Source organism: Vidua chalybeata, chromosome 8 (genome assembly GCF_026979565.1).
Source record: "Vidua chalybeata isolate OUT-0048 chromosome 8, bVidCha1 merged haplotype, whole genome shotgun sequence".
Lineage (NCBI taxonomy): Eukaryota > Metazoa > Chordata > Aves > Passeriformes > Viduidae > Vidua > Vidua chalybeata.
The window spans coordinates 14449094-14469670 of record NC_071537.1 but is presented as its reverse complement, the minus strand read 5'-3'; the positions used below and the strand labels follow the sequence as shown (position 1 = coordinate 14469670).

The window sequence follows — 20577 nt, the reverse complement described above, 5'->3', positions numbered from 1 at the left end:
TAGGAGGTAGAGTATGAGACGTTTTCTTCCAACAGCAGAGAACCAGGCTTCAGATGAGGGTGGGCAGAGGCCAGGATGGGGCCACAGCTGTCACTGGGGTGAAGGACAAAAGCCCACACATCCTATGCAGTGTGAGATTAAGGCTGTGTGGTGTGACCATCTAACTGATGCTCTCCCCTTGTCTGGCAGGTCTACTATGCTCTCTACACCTTCAAAAGCCGGAACACCAATGAGCTGAGCGTGTCAGCTAACCAGAGACTCAGGATCCTGCAGTTTGAGGACATCACAGGCAATCAGGAGTGGTGGCTGGCTGAGGCCCATGGCAAGCAGGGCTATGTGCCCTCAAGTTACATCCGGAAGACAGAGTACACGTGAGGCAGCAGACAGAGCCTGCACCCCATGCCTTGTTCCTGCTGGGACTGCTAGGGTCTGGGGGAGGCTGGCCAGCCCTGCAGCCCCCACTGCTCACCCTTAAGGCTGTGCCTCTCACAGCTGTGCAGTGCTCCTGGGCCCCAAACACTGGCTGCCATCGCCCCTTTAGGGGAGAAAGAACGGTGGGCTGGCCAGGTAGGCAGGAGCAGGCAGCTTGTGTGAGGGCAGGGGTGAGTTCACCTCTGAGGTGTGTTTGAGCCTCCTGTGTCCAGGCAGGAGCAGGGGAGCAAAGCCTGGGGCTGTCACTTGCCTAGAAGGGTAAGGCTTGACTCAGGCTGAGGAGCTGCTGTAGATTTAAATTGTGGAAGGCTAATGCTGAGTTTCTGGAGATTGTCTTTAGTCAAGTAGTATTAAAAGCAACACAGACTTTGTGAATATGCTCCCTGTGCAGTAGGAGCCTGGTCTCACCTGTCTCTGCAGGACTTGGGGTGGGACATTTACACACTGCCTGGGGAAGCATCTCTGAGGTTTGCTGGGAGTAGTTGAGCTACAGGCCTGGGATGGATATGGCCTCTGAAACCCTCAAAAGAAAGCTGTCAGCAGGTGCCTTCTCCCTGTGCTTGGTCTCCCAGGGGCTTGGCCTTTACAAGGTCTGCTGCTGCCAGCAACCATCAGGTTCTCAGGTGAGCCAGAAGCCCAGAAAACCATACCCCTATCAGAGCAGTATTGGCTGTGCCCAGGACCCATCTTTGCACGGCCGTGCCCACCTGGCTGCTCTGAGCTGGGGCAGGGAAGAAGGCAAAGCACAAGCTGTCCTCCAGCCTGTTTTCTGGGGTCTGACCAGAATTGCCTCACCTGTGCTTTCCTGCACGGCACTGGGGAGGGTGCTGACACTCTGGAGCAGCAGGACTATCATCCCTGGGAGGGCTGTGGTGCCTTTTGCTGGGTTGGTGTGTGATATGGCTGCTGCCATGTCCTGAAGGGAAGAGATTCCCTTAATGGGGCAGTGTTTGTATCCTCTGTTCTGCTGCTCTGCAAATAAAGATTTGCCCTTGTGTATAGAAGGTGCCTTTGCAAGTATTGGGAGACCTGGGAGGAGTGACTGGCAGGTGCTGCAGCCTTCATGCAGACCCTACAGGGCCAGGAACAACGTTTCCATTTTGATGGGGTCCAGCATTCTAGTGCCTTGGTGTTTGTGCCAGCTGCAGCTCAGGCATGAGGAAACACTCACTGGAACCTTCTTTATTAAGCTGAAGTGGTTGAACTGCCCTCTTCTGCCAGCTGTGTGTTACATGACTCTGGGGCTCCAGGGCAGTAGGGGCTGGAGGGGTGAATGGTTGCCCCACTCTAAGTGGGCACCTGCTCCCTGCATGAGGAGATCTGACCCAAGAACAAAGAGTCACGGGTTTGTTAACAATAATCACCATACTTTGTGTGTGCATGGATGTACACAGATGTGTGCCTGCTGTTCTCCAGCTTGTTGCCACCACCATCAGATTTGCAGTCTGGAACCATAGCCCAAAATCTGCCCCACAAGTGGTTGTGATAACCTCAGGGAGAGGCTCATTTATTTGCAATACAATCAAAGGGAGCAGTAGCCACAGGGAAGGCAGGCAGGCAGCCCTGGTTTTGCTACAGAGCCGTGTTCTTGCATGAGTAGAGTTGTGGCCCCCAGTTTAGACTGCCCAGCTCTGTGTAACCTCTGTTGGCAGCTCTCCCCACCCAAGCACTAGCCAGGTTTAAAGCTAAACCGAGGCTTCTATGCCTTGACATCTGCCTTGTAGTTGGAAGACTACCAACATTTACAAAAAGTAAATAAATTATAACATTCATTCTTTGATTAAACTGTAAATTTCATTCCATAATGCTAAAGCATCTCTAAAGTATATTCACCTTGCATGGTGAAGTACAAAAACTAAGATCACCCCCACTGGAGGTCATGATCTCCCTGCCTGACAGATAGTTTTTCCCCTCTATCCTGGAATAAATGATGCAGCTCCAGACCCTTATGTGCACAGCAGGCAGGATGTGGTAGTGAGGTTAACAGCTCGCTCAAGTCCAGATGCTCTGTCTCTGGACAGCAAGAGAAGCCACTCTCTTTGCTTGCCTGCTGCAGAGAGGCCGATTCCTGGGCAGCTTGGCTGTGGGAGACACCAGCGCCCGCTGGGTGAGCGGCAGCAGGAGGAGCTGTCGCACACGCCCGGCCCCTGCAGCACTCTGCCTACAGAGCGGTGGTTTCTGCAGCGGTGATGCCGGCGTCCTTTGCCATCGCGGAGAAGATGCCCTGCTTCATGAGCAGCTGCTCGGGGCTGTCGAATTCCACAATCTGCCCAGCGTGCAGCACCATCACCCTGGCAGAAGGGAACCAGGCCTCAACTCCCAGGATCTGAGTGGATAGTGCTGCAGGGGCCAGCACTGACAGCCCACCAACCCTCACTCCTAAGCCACTTTATGTGGTTCTCTCAGCAGTGGCGAGGGCACAGCCCTCCTCCCTGTGTTATGGGTCACACACATAAGGTGTCAACAGCAAATGCTTCTAGGGTCTGTTGCTGTAAAGAAGGATCCCAAAAAATGTTTCTCCAACAAAGGCAGCACTTCTGCATGGGCATCCCTACTACCCCTTCTGTTCTCTTCACCACTGCATATTACTGCCCCAGGCTCTGCATCCACCCCTGCCCCTCTGGCTGCATTCTTGCTTCCGCTGCTGTCCACCTCTCACCCCATGCCAGGAGTTCAAATCCCCATTTCATTTGCCCTGCACTATTGTCCCATGGTACCTGTTGCTGTCCATGATTGTGTGGAGGCGATGGGCGATAGTAAGGACAGTGCAGTCAGCAAACGCACTCCGGATTGTTGTCTGGATTAAATGATCGGTTTCCAGATCTACAGCTGCTGTTGCTTCATCGAGGATGAGGATCTTGGCTTTGCGGAGAAGGGCCCGGGCCAGGCACACCAGCTGCCTCTGCCCAACACTGGGATGAAATGAAGAGCACAAGTTACTAGACCGATGCTAGCGGACCTTCTGCAAGCCTACTGCCTCTTGCTGCTCTGACCCCAGCACTGTCCCTGGCCTTTCCCCGCTGACCATCTGCCACCCCAAGCACCTCATCCCTCAGCATATTACTCTCTGGGCCACCACAGAAGGGTTGGCTGACACTGGCTCCTCAGCCATTTTCTTCCATCTTCACTGCCCAGAAGCTTCTGTGCATCATCCCTGGACAGCTGCTTTGCTTGAGGCTGCAGTTCCAGGGATCTAGGTAAGGGAGGGGAGCTGGACCTGCATCTGCTTGTCTGCTCACCTCAAGTTCTCCCCTGCCTCGCTCACAAGATGCAGCAGCCTCTCGGGAAGGCCTTGCACATATGTCTTCAGGTGAGCCAGCTCCAGGGCCTTCCAGACCTCCTCGTCTGAGTACTGGTCAAAGGGGTCCAGGTTCATCCGCAAGGTTCCAGTGAAGAGCACAGGGTCCTGCCAGGGACAGCACCATGTTCAGCCCCACCACGGCCATGTAGCAGGGGAAATGGGTCCTGGCCTCCAAGTGTGGCCACATTCTGCTCACACCACTGCCTGCAGCTGGCAAGGGATGTGGTGACAGCCTGCTCACAGGCCTTTGGCACGTCCACAGCACCCAGGGACACCCTGAGGCCATGCAGTGCCTGCAAGGGGCATGCAGCAGTGGGACATGGAAAGGTGGGGATCAGCTCACCTGGGGGATGATGGTGAGGCTCTTGCGCAGGTCATGGAGGCCAATTGTTGCTATGTCCACGTCGTCGATGATGATCTTCCCTCCAGCCGCCTCCAGCACCCGGAACAGGCAGTTGGTGAGGGAGGATTTTCCAGCCCCGGTCCGGCCCACAACCCCAACCTGTGGAAGCAGCTTTTTAGACCAGATGACAGGGCTGTAGAAAACAGGGCAGATGCTCTCCATCTTGGTCTGGCGGGCCTTCCTGCCCTTACCATCACCCAGACTGTCTGCTTTGTTTCCTTTCCTGCAGTTCAAGTCCCCAGGAGACACATCCCATCACCATCCCACCCCAGCACATGGACTAAAGCCGAGAAGAAGAAACAACTTTAACAGAGTCTCTGTAAAGAGCATAGTGAGGGCAGAGGCACCTTCTCAGTGCTTCCAATATTACAGGTGATCCCCTGAAGAACCAGGTCCAGTTCAGGTCGGTAGCGAACTTTGTAGTCAATGAACTGGATCTCGCCTCTGCTGGGCCAGCCATGTGGTGGACGCTTTTTTGTCACCCATGGAGCCTGGGGGAGGGCACAGGAGCATTAGGGGGGTTCACTCAGCAATGCTGACGAGCACCAAGCTGTGCAGCAGGTGTTTGCCCAGACCCTGGATTCCTCACCTCATTCTTCACTGTCATGTACTCATGGACTCGCTCCACAGCCACGATGTTGGTCTCCAGCTCCGAAGATGTCCGCACCAGCCAGTTCAGTGTCTGGGTCACCTGCATGGCAGAATCAGAGGGTGCAAAGCTCAGTGGCACCCAGGAACAACCACCTCCCACCTCAGCCCAGGGAATCATCCTGGGCACAAGCATACCTGGCCTAGCCCCTAATGCTCCACTGCCAAGACACAGCCCACCTCTCCCCAGCCCTTCAAAAACTTTGCTGCAGCATCTCTGATCCACAGCAAGGCCATATTCCTCCCCGTGGCAGCAAGTATCCCACTCACACTGGGATGAATATGTGCTTCCCTGGCTCTATAGCCACTCCCCAGGTGATGGAACACCCCAGATAATCCCATTTCCATGATCAGAGCTGGTGGCAGTACAGCATCCTGCCACCAGCCCAGAGCTCCCAGAGACAACCCCGTCCCTGTCCCAGAATGAGAAAATGCTTTCAATGACTCACATTGAGAGCGGAGGAGACAGAAAGACCCACGATGCCACCCTCCAAAGTGCCCTTTGCAATCACTGCCAGAAGTGCAGAGAAGAAGACCACCAGGCTCCCAACGAACTCCAGGCGGATGGCCAGCCACCTGCACCAGGAGAGGACAGCTGAAGGGCAGTGAGAGAGGCAGGAAGGCATCTGCCTGTGCCCAACACACAGCCCACCAGTAACAGCACAAACATCCCTCACAGCTAGCCACGAGCCCAGTGCTGTGCACGTGGCACACATTGGTGCATGTACACAGCAGGTCATTTGTGGCCAATTCTGCAAGCAGGTTAATTTATGTCAGTCCATGTCTCACACATAACCTCCTGTGCTGGTAATGCCATGTATCAGAAGAGCCCCAAACATTCAACCCTCACACACCCAAATAATTTACCAATAAGATTCAAAACCAGAAAACGCCCGCATCAGACTCCTGCTGGGCCTGGAGGATCACCCTCTTGCCAGAACTCACCAAGAGCATCTCAGCCCTTGACTGCACAGCTCACCCTGCCCAGCCTCTGGACACTTTGTAGGGGAGCATACTTTGGCTTTCAAAATCACCCTAAAATGTCCCATTGCCACAGATGGTGCCCCTATCCTAAACTGCCCCAGTACCTAGGCAAACCACAATGCTGAAATCAAGAGGGAGGAATGCAGGATCCCAGGGACCTCTCTCAGGACCCAGCAGCCCTGGGCAGAAGTGCTGCAAGCTATGCTGTGGCATAAGTGGTAAAACTCACCTATTTGATACTATCCAGGAATAAACACTTTTCTGATTTATGTCCATGGTGATCTCATTTTGCTTCAGGAACCGTTCTTGGTGTCCATAGGCCCGGATCACAGAAAGGCCTGACACAGTCTCACCGAAGTGGGAGTAGATGGGAGACCTGGTGACAGAGTCCAGACGCCTTAGCTGGCGTGACGTGGAGACGTAGAAGCGCTGAAACGAGCGACACAGACTGGTTACCAACACAAAGCCCAGCAGCCACCAAGATACTGCTCTCAGCAGGGCAGAAGCTTCGCTCAGGGCCCAGTTACGCACCAGCACAAAATAGTAGAAGATGCTCAAGGGAATGATAACGACAGCAAAGAATGGAGTGGCCAGGCAGATCACAATCAGTGTGCTAATGATGGCCATGAAACAGGAGATCCAGCTGCGGAAGGACATGGGAATGGTTTCATCTACTGTGAAGATGTCCTGGAGCATATAAAAAAGTATAGAGAAGCAGTCAGTGACCCCAGAGAGAAGGAGAAGCCCAAAGGTCTCATACATACAGGGTTCCTACACACTCCTGTGATAACACAGTGCCAGACACTTGTAAAAATATCAGATCATCCTGAATTGGTGTTATGGTCACAACCTCATTTAGGGGCACAGTTCTTAGCTTGAGAACAGCTGAGTTAACAGAGAAACTTGTTAGTACACATTTTGTGGTACTTGGGAGTGGGGCTGCAGCTGAGCTTCATCCCTAATGGGCTACAGCTGTGAAAAACAGGTGAACAGCATTGAAGGTAATGAGACATGGAGTGCTGAAGTGCACTAACCAATCACAAAAGGGTAAAGAGGACACACAGGTGTAAAACATGTAAGATGAAGGGTATAAAAGGTTGGGCAAAAGAACAAGATGAGCAGGTGCTTGCAGCCTTCTGAAGTGACATGATGTTACACTGTATGGGCAGACACCTGAAGCCTTCTGATATGGTATGGGTGTTACTGTTTGGGCGAATGCCTAAAGCTTTCTGAAATTGTATGGTGATGCTTTGTGTATTGTGGCCAGCTCAACTGTGACATATGCTGTGACAAACTTCCTATAATATTCCCGTTACACAGACCAGCTTTAAGAACTGCATCTTCATCAGGCCCTAGGATGCAGAGGCAGTAATTGAAGCAAAAAGAGGGACGGGGAAAGCTCCAGGTCCATGCAGGTGCACCCAGGTCTCCAGCTGGTCCTCATCCATCTCCTAGCCGGGCACCACATGCTCCCTCAACTCAGAGTAAACCCAGGCTTAATAGGCTTAATTTTAAGAAGAAATTTAATTTCCAAAACAAGAGATGATACCAAAGGAAGAAGTGGAGAAGCAGCACACTTGAAATTACCTGTTTGCATTTTCCCTCCTTTCTCATTTTCTCTTTGTTTTTGACCTTCACTTACATAGAAAAGATTGTAGATTTTACTGGAAGTCTATAACCAGAAGGACTTCTCACTGTGGGACATGAGCCCTAGGCTCTTACCTCTCTTAGTCATCTACTATGGACCCTCTTCTGTTTCTCCACATTCTTCTTGCCCAGGTGACTCCAAACAGGATATAGTATCCAGGTGTAAGCTCCTCAGCACTGAGCAGAGGAGGTAACAACTTCCTGTGATTTGCCACACTGTCTTTCTAATAGTGCCCAGGATGTGGTTTGGCTCATGGTCAGCCTTGCATCCCCATGTCCTCCTGGTTCCTTCCTGGCCCTTTCCTGGGCTCAGCTGTGCAGTGCTCAACAGAGCAGGGTTATGCCACTACCCAAAGCTCTGCAGATGTAGTGGAACAAACACCTTCTGCGTGTTGGGGTGTTCTCATACCTTGGCAAACCTATTGACGATGCGGCCGACAGGGGTGGTGTCGAAGAAGCTCATGGGCGCGCGCAGGATGTTGCTGAGCAGCTGCTGGTGCATGACACGGGAGGCTCGCACGGTGCCCCGGGCAGACAGCATGGTTGCAAAGAGCAGGAAGAGAGCTGCAAGGAGAGCACGGGGCTGTCACCAGCTCATGGGTGACACTGGCCCAAGGTACCCTTTGGCTTGATGGACGCACCAAGCAGCACCAAGCCAGCAGCTCTGCAGCAAGCCACCGGGATAATCCTACATCCCACCTTCTTGGGAGGCCTCAGCAACTGCGTCCCAGTGCAGGGGAGGAACGCTAACCCTATTGGAAAGCCTTGGGCCCTAGCACTATGTCTTGATTAAAGAAAATTATCTTAAACTGAGGGGGCAACACAGACTTGGGACAATTTATGCTGCTTTCAGACTGGCGTGTGTCCACAATTCAGCCAGGAGCTGGAAGGAAGGCAGCAGCAGGAAAATTAGCAAAATGCTGGGTCCCTGCTCCTTACCGCACTGCTGGCTGTAGGCCTTGCAAGTCATATCCCTCCTGGACCACACAAATGAGGAGAGCGGGAACTGCTCTCCTCCCACACTCACCTTGTGACACTCCCAGTGCCCCAAAGACACCGATCCGCAGGTCCCGCTGCTGTGTGGGATAGGTCTGGTTCTGATAGCGCACTGAATCATCAGTCCAGTCACTGAGCCACAGGTTGCTCCCCACGTAGGCGGCGTATTGTCCAACGTAGCCCATGACGATCCAGAAGGTAAAGCATGAGCCAACAGCACGCAGGTACCGCAGGTACATGGAGAACTTCACCTGTGGACCAATCGAGCCCATCACACCGCAGGCAATGACACCCAGCACAGCCTTGGGACTCCACCTTGCAGCCCACAGTGCTCCCCTCCACCACCCCACCCACCAGTGCCAGGCAGCTCTGTCTCTCCCTCGTGTCTCTTGGCTGTGGAAGCCCACACCAGCTTCTCTGAGCCACAGTCAGGGTCTGGCAGCACTTAGCCAGGGCAGCACAGTGCTACATCCCTCCATTCTCCTCACCCTGCCGGTTTCCACAGCTTCTTTCTCGATCAGTTGCTGTCCCTTCAGGTTCTTTGGGGGCTCCTCCTGGGCCTTCTTCTGGGAACTGGTGCTCTTTTTACTAAGGCTGCAGGGAGGTGATGAGTACCATTAGTCACAGGCTGTTGGATTGGTCCTAATTTCCTGGGGGTCCATCCCTGTGCTGCACTGGTGGTGGAGTCCTCTGGAAAATAATGTCCTAACTGGGGCAGCTTTGAATGAGCCTTGTGGAAGCACTAGGCATGTGCAGCCATAAAATTAAAGTCTCATTGCCAAAAGCAGAACTGGCCATCAGCACAAGTTTCAGGGAAGACTGCAGAGTAAGGCTGTGGCACACTAGTGTGAGTAAAGGCAAAATCAGATGCTCCTGACTCAGAGCAGCTTGTGGTAGGAGCAGACAGGGAGGCTTCCAGCTGGAACTCCCTGGGAAGCCCCCAGATCCCTGTCTCTGAGGGAGCAGTGCATGTGGCAGGGGAAAGAGCTGAAAGCTCATGTTGTGGCCCACCTGCGACTCAATTTTCTCCGATGGATGCTGGCCTCTCGCTTCAGGGTCATAGTCACCACATCTTCAGTGCGCTCCTCCGTGCAAGGATCAACAGCTTCATCAGCCTCCTCTTCATCCCCAGCTAAAGCAACAGCTACAAGCACAGGCATGAGGGAAGGTAGGGTCAGGCACTGAGGAAAGAGCAGATCCCATACACCACACCTCTGCTGCACTCAGCTCTGGGCTGTACCCTAGGCCTAGGCTGTGTCCTACCACTACTTATCACATCACCTCCAAGCTTGCTGCAAGACCAGCACAGCAGGAGGAGGAAGAAATACATTGTGCTGGGGGGAGAACTGACAGGGGACATAGAGCTAAAGGCCTGCACGGAGGCAATCCCTCCTGCTGACTTATCCCGGCACCACTGGCCAGACCTCAAGCAGAGATTTGTACTAGTTTAGTAGTGCAAGATCTGGTAGGTCATATCACTCCAGCTCAGAAGCATCTCCTTAAGCAGGTGGAGGTGGGCCCTGTGAAGACATACTGGGAATAGCCAGGCTGCAGCTGGACAACTGGGCTGAGCTCTGACAGGGTAAGCACTCACCTGACCTGACACCACTCCTCCCCATAGCACTGGGGGACATGATAAAGATGAAATTATCCAGTGGGATGTTTAGAACAAACCAAAGGATCTTTCTGACCCCAGCATCACAAAAACATGGAGCCTGTTGCCACATAAGATTTTGGGACCCATAATAAATGAACTAAAAAGAGAGTAAAAACGTTAAACAGGTCCCGTGCTGAATGTTTAACATAATGCCTGAATGCCAGTCTTAGTCAGGAAGTTATTGTGCTGCTGATTGCCAGAAGCTGAGAAGGATTCACAGCAGCCACCAGGATAGGGCTGGATAGGGCCAGGTCAGGCTGACACATCACACCTTCATATCCCCAAGATATATGCACAGCCACTCTTAACTGCCACAGCCCCACTGTGTTCCCAGTACCTGCAATATTTTCCTCTGAAACATCCTCCTCCTGATTTCCATACAAGTTCAGGAACTGGGAAAAGGCCCCCTTGTTTGCAAGCAGGGTGCTGTAGGAGCCATGCTCAGACACTGCTCCTGCTGCCAGCACCACAATGTTATCGACCTGGGGCAGGAAACTGATACTGTGCGTCACCAAGATCCGTGTCTGCAACAAAGGGGTTGCAGGGTAGTGATCATCAGAGCACCCCTCATCCCCAGCCATGGGTCTGCAGGCTCTCCATCTCCCACTTGGGGACTTGTCTGCTTAGCAATGCATGGCTATGAGAATACAGGGTACCCCTCTGGGCACTCTTGAGGCCTCTCCTGCCTGCTGCAGCCCCATGTGAAAGCTGCAGGATTCCTCTCTGTCCCAGGCAAGCAACCTCAGACTTCCTTGGATGGCTAACACCGTGCCAGTGCCACTCCTGCCTGTCTGGGTGGTGGGTTGGAGGCTATGGGTGCTCACCTTCTTTCGCAGCAGCCCTTTTGGCCCCAGCACGTGCTCGAAGAGGTACTTGCCCACGTGGGCGTCCACGGCAGACAGCGGATCATCCAGGATGTAGATGTCTGCGTTGCTGTACACTGCCCGGGCCAGGCTGACCCGCTGCTTCTGGCCCCCACTCAGGTTGATTCCCTGGAAGGAAGGGAAGGACCTCCCTGGACATGGGGCTGGCACAGGGCAACAGCTCTGACCTCTGCTGCAGGTGCTATCGGAAACCATAGTGCCCAGGGCTGATACCTTCTCTCCAATCTCTGTCTGGTCACCTGCAGGCAGCAATTCCAGGTCTGGAAGGAGGGCGCAAGCCTTGAGGACCTGCTGATACCTGGCTTCATCCAGCTCTGACCCGAAAATGATGTTATCTTTCAGTGTGGCATTCTGGATCCAGGCCTGCTGGGGGACATAGGCCAGGGAGCCCTGGAAGGAGAGACAACAGCACCTGTCAGAGATCAGCCTGAGCACTGACACCTCCTGCAGCCTGTCCTTGCCCCGAGCCACCACTTTGGGACAGTCCTGCTCTACTTCCCCGCTGAGCTCCCAGGCAGCCCCAAAGCCCTGTGCACCAGCTGGTTCCTCTCACCTGGATGTTGATGTGTCCCTTGATATTCTCCATCTCCCCAAGCATGGCTGACACCAACGAAGATTTGCCTGAGCCCACAGCCCCCACCACAGCCACCAGGCTCCCAGGCGCGACATCCAGGGTGACGCTGCAAAGACATGAGGGCTGAGGATGCAGCACTGCCAGGTCACCCGTCAGTCCCTGCGTGGGACAGGGCAGTGTCTCTGGGACACTCATGCCTAGCAGCACTGTCGAGGTGATTGCCCTCCCCACAGAACACAGAAAGCCTCCCCTTCCCCAGCCCTCTGCCCTGATGTGGCGCAGAGCACTCACTCTCTTATGGCAGCGTTGCCGTCCTGCTCCCAGGAAAAAGTGGCCTCTGAGAAACGCACAGCACTGCCTGCCAGAGAGAGATGTCCCTCAGAGAGGGGAAAGCCCTGGGCTGGGCCAGCCTGAGGCCCACAGGGAGTAATCTGGAGGTTCACCTGCCTGCAATGGGGTTGTGGTGGATAGCTGAGGTGTCCAGGTCTTCTCCACTCAGGTAGCGCTCCAGCCTCGCAGTCGACACATTGGCCTGCCATGGTAGAAAGAGGATGAGGATGGCACATGGGCATGGGGCACAGCTGGCTGTGCAAAGCATCACATCACAGTCCCCACCCAACCTCTGGGCCCCAAACCTGTGTTATGCACGTGAGTCCTGTCCCACCCCACTGCCAGCAGAGTCCTGTGCACTGACCCCTGGGGATCCATCACACACCTGAGCCCCAGCTGCTGGTTTGGACAGAGGCCACAGGATCCCCCCACACCCCCGCCCTATGTGAGGCCTGACCTGCACCAGGGCAGAGATGACCATGGGCAGCGTGGCCATGGGGAAGCGCAGCACATTGAAAAGGGAGATGGCAGTAAAGGCCTTCTGTGCATCCAAGACGTTGTTCTCATCCACAAGCACATAGACAGCAAAGCTTGCCAAGGAGACCTAGGACAGATATAAGGGAAAGCCACCATCAGTGTGTTTGTGTGCAGCCCAGACCCTCACACTGCCCCAAGGCCTCAGCAGTGCCTTTGTGCTGGGGAGCTGTTCCCCTCCTGCTTCTGTTCTCCTTTGGGCCCCATTTCACCACCCCGATGGAACCCCTTTTCCACCACAGCTCTCCTGCCAGCAACCAGAACCATAAACTATATCCACCAGCCAGCCCTTTCCTCACTGCAGAAACTCTCCAGCTGAGGTTCCAAATATTTCCCACCCCCTTGGACACAGCCCAGCCTCAGCTCAGAGGAAGCCACCCCCCTCCCCAGGGCTGTTGTCACTCACCAGGAAAGGAGCACATGTGAACACGAAGACAGAGACTGACTGCAGGTAACTGAAGTTCACCAAGTTCTTGAGCTCACGTGCCCGGATCTCATTAACTCGCTTCTCAAAGGAGGGCTCCCAGGCAAAAAGCTTCAGGATCTGCAGGATGAGCAGGGTGAGCAGATGCTGGTCTCACAGGAATGCCCACCTCCATGCTCAGCTCACCGGTGGCCAGCACCTCCATCACCTGGCTTGCTCAGAAGCCTACTTGGACACTGCATCTCCCCCTCTCCTGTCCTGCTTATAGCACTTCCCCACTGCACTCCCACTCCCTCAGTCTCAACTTAAAGGTCATTGCCAGCTCCTCTGCCACCATGCCACTACCACAGCCATCCAGAAAACCCTCTCTAGACTCCCAAGTCTTAATCTAAGTATCCAGAGCTCCTCCCCAGCCAACTTTTCAAAAGATGAGAATTGTTGAGGGTCAGACACAGGGCTCCCAAGCTAGACTAACACTGGTGCTGTAGGGTTATAGAGGTGTGCTGCCTCCAGGTACAGTGCACCAAGAAGAGGCATGCAGCAGCTGCCTGGAGAGTCTCCACGCCACTGCTCACCTTGATTCCATTGAGGATTTCAGTCATTATTTTCATGCGTTCATCCTTGTTCTTCATGTTCCTCTCCTACAAACAGAAGAGCCTGACATCACCTGAACCAGACAGCAGCTCATCCTTGGAAATACATCTGGGCTGCCACAGGGAAGGGAATGATGGGCTCCATAGCCCAGAGAAGTCATCCTATGAAGCTGAGCCCTGGCTCCCTGTGGCTCTGGACAAGTTGGGGAAAAACACCACCCTGCTGTCAGGTAGAAGCTAAAGCTTTATCTTACGGTTGGCAACACCTCATTTTTAGCCCTCATGGCTGTGCCCAATCTGGTTCAAGTTCAGCTGTGATGGTAGAACAGATCTCACCTATCTCCTGCTCAGGGAAGCTGATCACCTCTGGCTCAGGTTAGAGGCACCCCCAGCCCAAGTGAGATCAACTTTCTAGGCTGGGAAATATCCAGAGCATAAAAGCAAAGGGTAGGGAGTGTGGAAGATGAGGGAGGGGAGCAACAGTGGGGGTGGATGTGGGAGACCAGGAAGGATATTGCACCCACTACTGACCTGAATGGTTTTGGCCTTGGCAACCAGGAACGCATTTATGGGGAGGAGCAGCACCAAGGTTGCAATGCCAGCCAAGACCGCGGGGCCCAGCTCTCCCCAGAGGAAGACAATGGACAGGATAATTTGCAGGGGGGATGACCACAGCTGGTGAATAAAGTTGGCCAAGTCCATGAACCTCTGGGCATCAGCTGACATCAGATTCACAGTCTCTCCCACCGTGGACTCCTTGCGGGTGGCTCCGGACATGGTGAGTGACTGGGAAGAGAAAGCACAGTCAGCACAAGCCAGTCTGGGAGCAGCCCTGCTGCCAGCAGCATGGCTCAGAGCAGGGAATCAGCAGACTAGGCTGAAGCCACTTCTGGGTTTACTCCTGGTGCCTCTGTACTGGGCACCAGTGCTCCCTCAGTGCCTGCACACCTGGAGCCACTGTGTGCTGGGTGCAAAGAAAAGCACCCCTGTGCAGGAATCCTAGCAGCACCTGCCCTAGGTGTTGCACTGCTCTGAAGAGAAACCACCCTCAACCCCTGGTAGCTGTCAAACACATGGCTGCAGCACCCAGGTCCCAAGCAGAACTAGGGCTCACAGTGTCCTCAGTGCTGGGTGTGTGTCCCCCAAGCTCTCCCTGTGCCTTCTGGGGAGGAAAGTGCACACACTTCAGGTTGATGGGGCAGGTGCATGATTTTCTCCACAGCCCAGCTTGGAGGAAGCCAGCAGGGATGATAACAGGACCATACAGACCTTCTTGTAGATGGCAGCGATGAGACTGGCTCGCACATTTATGCCAAGCTGGAAGCACAAGCTGAAGTGCTGCTGCAGGCAGAGGGACTGGATCACTGCCGTCAGGAAGAGCAGGATGGCATACAAATAGCCTTGCCAGGCAAAGGAATCCTCATCCGACACAAAGGCAATCAGCAGCCTGCCGGGGAAACAAGCTCATGAGACACACACCCTACTGAGACAGACCCAAGCAGGATGCTCCAAGTGAATGCAGGGGGAGCATCCTCACAAGAGTGGTGAGCAAAACCCTGCCCCAGAGAGCTGGCTCGACGGTCAGCAAGCTGGGAACCCTGTTCTGCCACAGACATGGCAGAGGGACACTAATGGAAGATCATCCACACCACAGAGACTGTGCTGCTCTGCAAAACAGAGGCTCTGCTGGGCTGAGCTGCACTGACTCCTGGAGGGCCCCAAAGAAGAGCCAGGACTGTCTCCAGGGAGGGAGCAGGGCTGCATAACAGGATGCAAGGGAGCTGGCAGCCAGCTCAGATTAGTTCTTTGTTAAACTGTACCCCAGCACATTCTCCCATTTTTGATGAGGGCACAAAATGTCCCCAGAGTCTGTGGCTGGCAGAGGCACACATGGAGATGGTGGGGCTGGATACAAGTGCACACACTGGGAGGTGGTGGGGCTAGGTGCACAGTCACGATAGAGACAGAAAGGACTCACTTCAGCAGCTGGGGGCTGACAAACACAAGGGCATCATGCACCACCTTGAATGCCACTGCTAGCAGGAGATTCTGCTGGAAGGTCTTGACCAGGGTTTTCATCAACCAGCCCCTGGGGTAATCCTTGGGAGGGCCTGAGTCCTCATTGCCTCCCTTCTTTTTCTTCTTCTTTGGCTGCTTCTCCTCCTAGAGGAAAGCCCACACAGAAGTGAGGGAGCTGGTTGTGTAGGCATCCTGCATCTGGAAGGATGCTTCAGGGCAGTTCCTCACTGACCCCAGATCAGGTATCCTGAACAAAGCTTTCGCTTTAGCTCCTGTCACATTCCCTTTCACTGATCTCTGCTTATGTCATACACACCCAGGACTACCACCTTCTCTTTTGTACCAAAGACAATTGTTAAAACCTAAACCTGCCCAAATATCAGGCAAAAATCATGAAGCATCTGAGGCCAGGGGTGGTCATGGAATGATGTTCCCTCTGACCTCATTGCTGGAAAGTATCTGAGCTAGATAGACATAAGGGAACTGCTTGTACTGCAGATTTGAGGGTTCTTCTCTTTATGTAAGGTGGAAATCTGGAGACTTGCTTGGTCTCTCAAAATATGGGGATCTGCCAAGGACATGACAGGAAGATCCTATCATGGTTTCCCCTATCCTAGCCCATGGTCCTGCAGGATCAAAGAAGGGAAAACCCAGCAGATGGCTGCAGGGAGGTGAGGTGACCCTACTCCCTGAGGCTGGACCTGGATGTCTCAGCCTCATACAAGGCCAAGAGCAGGAATGGATTTACCAGCACCAGGATGTCTTGGCTCTGGGCCTTGCTCATGCTGTTCCCGTGGTCTGGGTCATCTTCCTGGCGTCTCTTCTTGCGTTTCCGTTTCGCCAGTTCTGCTCTGGCTTTCTGCATCGCAGTCTTCATGTTCTTCTCAAAAGCAGTGTAAAGAGCCTTTGTCTTGTCTTTATCTTTCAATTCCCAGACATCCTCTATTTCCAGAGGCTTGCGATAGCCCTTGAAAACCGTGCTGTGGGACAGAGAAATCCAATGATACTTGTTGGAGACTCCTTGCTCAAATGCAGAGCCTTCACACCATCCTGGCCCTGGGCTCAGGCTGCACAGGCTGCACCCAATGTGGTGCCTCTCCAAGCCTGTGCTGCAGGTTCCCCTGAGGCACCCCTGCATTTTGCCAGCCCTCCCTCAGAGCCCTGCTCACCTGCTGTACCACTGAAAGGTGATGGAGCTCAGGAAGGAGGCTGTCACCTCTGGGTTCTGTGGTACAAAGCAAAGTGGGTACTGAGACATTGTTTATGCTGGGGAATGGTTTTGACAAAAGCTGCTTTAGCACTCCCAGCCATTAAGGAGCCTCATAGGTTTCAAACCATGCCAGCTCCAGCCCCAGAAACCTTAGCTCAGAGCCAGCAGCAGCCCACCCTGGACACACATGCAGATGCCCCATGCTGCAGGCTCCAGCTCTTGCTGAGCCCTGTGCTGAAGTCTTCAGGTCTTCCCAAGGAGCCTGGAGCCTGCACAGAGCCCGCCCTGCCCCACGCAATGCTCAGGATGTGGTGCCCCAAACCCAGTCCCATGTAGTCCTCACACCTTCTTCCCGATTTCCTTTGTTTCTGGGGCAATATCTGAGAAGCCTGAGACAAGGAAGAGCAGCAGCTGGAGCCCATACGAGATGAAGAAAAGGATAAACCGTGGCAGGTCAGAGATTGGTTCCTGCAGGAATGGAAAGCCCAGGGTTATTGCTGGGGATTGACTCAAGGCCCTTGGTACTCAGAGACAAGATCCATCCCCTGGCTGAGCCCAACAGAGCAGTGCAAAACTCACTCTGAGTCATGGATCAGCTTCCCTTTGCCACCTCTCCCTGCTTCTCCCTGACCTCCTCCCATAAGCATTTAAGGGGAGAAATTAGTCCTGGAGAGGTTTTACTTCCCCAAGAGACAGGATGAATTCAAACAGCAATTCCTTCTCAGGTCTTTTCTGGTTCCCCAAGGTGTCCAGGGCAGCTGGAACCCCAGTGATACCACAGAGAGCTTGTCAAGAGAAGAGTATGAAGAAGCTTTTTTTGGGAACAGAGCGAGACCACGGGGAAGCGCAGAGCTTCCTGTCAAACCCAACCTGCAGGGCTTTCCGGACGAGCGACTGGAAAGGCAGAATCCCACAGAGAAGGGTCAGTATCCAGAAGCAGAAAAGCACCCCCGAATCTCTGCGCATGCAGAAGCGTTGTGCATCCTGCACCAGCAGGACCATAATCTGGGGGAAAGAAAATCAGTCAGAGCTGCAGGACTAGGTCTGGCTCTAAAAGTGCCCTTTGGAGCATGTGTCTTGGGATGCCAGCACACATGATCTGCTGGGATTCACTGCTTTAAATACCCTGAACACACCACCAACCCTTCATGAGCTTCAGAATTAATTATATAGGGCAAAGGTTTATTTCAGGAAGACATAAGATCAGGTTTGAATGTACTCTGACATTATAGCAGGGCACTATTTCTCTTTCAAGCTCTTCTCACTCCAGATTCTCAGACATGTCAAGCCGTGAGGGGTCACACCCTGTCTCCAGCACCTTGCCTCCAGACCTGGAACGGAACCCAGATCACATTCCAGCAGTGCAGCCTCTCTGGGGAGTCTGCTTGCCTTATCATCTCACATGGACTCTGCATGTGAAACTAAATGACACGGTAAAATAAGGAGAGCAAATGAAGGTCTTGTTTTGCTTTTAAGTGTAGCTCCTGAGCATTTGTTAAGATTGTTAGAACACTCCATGTCTCACACAAGACGTCTGTAACTACCATGCACATATTCCATCACGCTAATAGCCACTAAATCCTCTTTAGCCAGCTTTCTCCTCTGCCTGGGCACCCCGTGGTACTTCCTGGCTCTCTGCCCAAAACTGAGCAGCAATGTAAAGGAAGCTGTGAGACATCAGAGCTGCAAGCCATGGTCTGATGTTCACACTGCAAAATCAGTCCTGTGAAAAGCATACTTCTCCAAGGAACGTTCTATCAGAGAGCTCAGCTACACTTGCAGGCACAGAATCATCCCAGTTTTAAGGATAACAGCAGTGAGCACTGTACAGCCAGGCACCTGCCCTCAACATATCACCCTCATGCACCACCCACACAAGTTTGGGGCTAGTCCTACCCAATTTCCAGGCTAGTCTTGCCCCGTGGACACAGCTTCCCTCTGACCTCTGTGCTAGGAAAGCCTTGTTGTGCTCGGTGCTGCAGTCTCACCCTGTCCCTGGTGACACACAGCACGTTCACGGCCGAGCCCTTACCCAGGTGGCGATGTACAGGCTGGGGTTTGTGTACTGCACAGCTGGCACTGCCCCCTGCTCGGCGTCCACAAACGCCAGGGCCAGCTCTGCCACTGCTGTCAACATCAGCAGAGTAGCCAGCACCTGTGGGGAGAGAGGGCCAGCCCATTGTGGACACTGGGAACCACTGGGAGACAACAGAGTTCCGCATAAAATACACCCTCTTCAACCCAGACTTGGCCTGGGACAGCTTTCAACCCTGTGAATGTGCCACAGCTCCACAGGAGCATTGCCATTATTTTCAGTTCAGAAGATAGCAGCCCACAAGATGAGAGGCCCCAATAGACACTCTGCCCTCCCTCCCAGTGCATCCCTCCCTGTTATGCCCTCTGTCCCAGATATGCCTCCTGCTCAGCTCCCCTTTACATTTCTGTCCCAGATGGTTCCCTATCCCATTGCTCCTTCCCTCCCACACTTCTCATCTCTCCATCCCACACCTGACTGTAGCACAGAGTCTTTCCACTCATACCACCAACACCTCAGGCTGCTCCAGCCTGTCATCTGTGCCCCTTCAGCTCCACTCTACCTGCTTGATGATGTAGAGTTTGGTCACAGAGGATTTCTTGGCTCTGGATTTGCACATGGGCAGGAGCTGCCATGGGGCCAAAATCCAGAAGAAGCCAAGGGGGATCCAGACCAGCACAGTCTGCTGGAAGCACACAGGCAGGTCGGCATCCGGACGAGCAAGGTAGGAATCATTCTGGGGGCAGCAAGGACAGAACACCAAGTCACTTACGAGGGCTTGGCTCTGACTTGGCACACAGGACAAGAGCCAACACTCCTATAGGTCCTGCCCACCCAGCTCCACCCCATTACATCCCCCTCTTCAACACCCACCCTCCTGGCTGGGCATTTCAGCACTCAGCCAAGGTCCAAGTGATACCCCATCCCCATCTCTCTGCCTGAATGTGGGATGGCCAGCCCTTGCTGGAGCCAAGCCAGCAGAAGCAGCTGAAGCCAAATCATTCTCCACAAGTCCATACAGGCTGTCCTGTGTTCCTAGGAAGGCTAAAACAGGACAGAGCTCAGTTAGAGGTGTCATTGCCTCACTGTCTGGTGAACAATGTGCAGGCAGTGCACAGCACTCAATGCCATGGCACTCCTGGATAAACCCCAGAACCTCTGCCGACCACTTGGGTCTCCCTGGCAGGACAGGCTGCGAGCCTTGGAAGCCACTGCTCTCCCCCCACAGGCGGTGTCCTACGCCGAGAACAGGCAGTGGGGATGCTGCAGTCACTCACCCAGAAGACGGAGCCGCAGAACTTCTCCAGAGCTGCTGACATAGTTCAGGGGAGAAGAAACAGCAGCTCCTTCCTCTCGCTCTGCCCAACTGAGACACCTGGGCAGACGCTTGGGATAAAGTCCCCACACACCCTCAAGCGGTCTTGGGACAAAACCCTCTGATCACCCACAGTTACTTATTAACTGTCTGCTATTGCACAACCCTACAAACCAAAGCAGTGATCAAAAGGGCTTGGGAAGCTGCACAGACTCAGAAAGGAGGAGAGGAAGACCCAAGAAAGAGACCAAACAGGAGATACAGGGAAGTCACAGAGTCACTGCAGGACACCACAGCCATTGCTCAGAAACCATAGCCTTGATCAGTGCACATCAACAGACACAAACTCGTCTGGACCTGCTAAAGACATCACTTTGGTGTAACAGACCTCTCCAGTGAGAAGCCTGCTGAATGCCAACAAAACAGGAACAGTAGGGTGACTGCAACAATCTTGTTGTCTCTTGTAACGGAGTTAGAAGATAACTCAGAAGTCAAGGGTGACACAATGAGTAATTCCTCAGGAATCATCAATACCAAAGAAAGGCTCAATGTCCAACTCAGTGGTTAATTATTAGCAATTTGTCTGATTAA

The 20577-nt window shown here is 53.6% G+C and overlaps 2 protein-coding genes across 7 annotated transcripts in view; one reads left to right on the top strand and one right to left on the bottom strand.

Annotated features, from left to right (window-relative positions):
• Window positions 1-2204, top strand: part of DNMBP (dynamin binding protein) — a 34803-nt gene extending 32599 nt beyond the window's left edge. For all 6 annotated transcript variants that reach the window (XM_053948508.1, XM_053948507.1, XM_053948510.1 and 3 more), the window contains one exon: window positions 190-2204. In XM_053948508.1, the coding sequence (XP_053804483.1) occupies window positions 190-375 (186 nt within the window). In that variant the 3' untranslated portion in view covers window positions 376-2204. The remainder of the gene's footprint in view (window positions 1-189) is intronic.
• Window positions 1913-20405, bottom strand: ABCC2 (ATP binding cassette subfamily C member 2). The gene is made up of 32 exons (XM_053948506.1): window positions 19949-20405; window positions 19234-19407; window positions 18669-18791; window positions 17507-17641; window positions 16982-17104; window positions 16596-16651; window positions 16175-16406; window positions 15386-15570; window positions 14677-14854; window positions 13939-14193; window positions 13390-13455; window positions 12797-12934; window positions 12314-12460; window positions 11970-12058; window positions 11818-11880; window positions 11506-11632; window positions 11166-11342; window positions 10893-11060; window positions 10406-10592; window positions 9423-9555; window positions 8900-9005; window positions 8443-8662; window positions 7825-7979; window positions 6300-6455; window positions 5998-6197; window positions 5234-5360; window positions 4726-4827; window positions 4484-4627; window positions 4077-4235; window positions 3672-3838; window positions 3150-3344; window positions 1913-2723 (listed from the first exon to the last, which is right to left on the bottom strand). The coding sequence occupies exons 1-32, from the start codon at window positions 19988-19990 to the stop codon at window positions 2594-2596; spliced, it is 4659 nt and encodes a 1552-aa protein (XP_053804481.1). The 5' UTR covers window positions 19991-20405; the 3' UTR covers window positions 1913-2593.
• Between the last annotated feature and the right edge of the window lie 172 nt (window positions 20406-20577).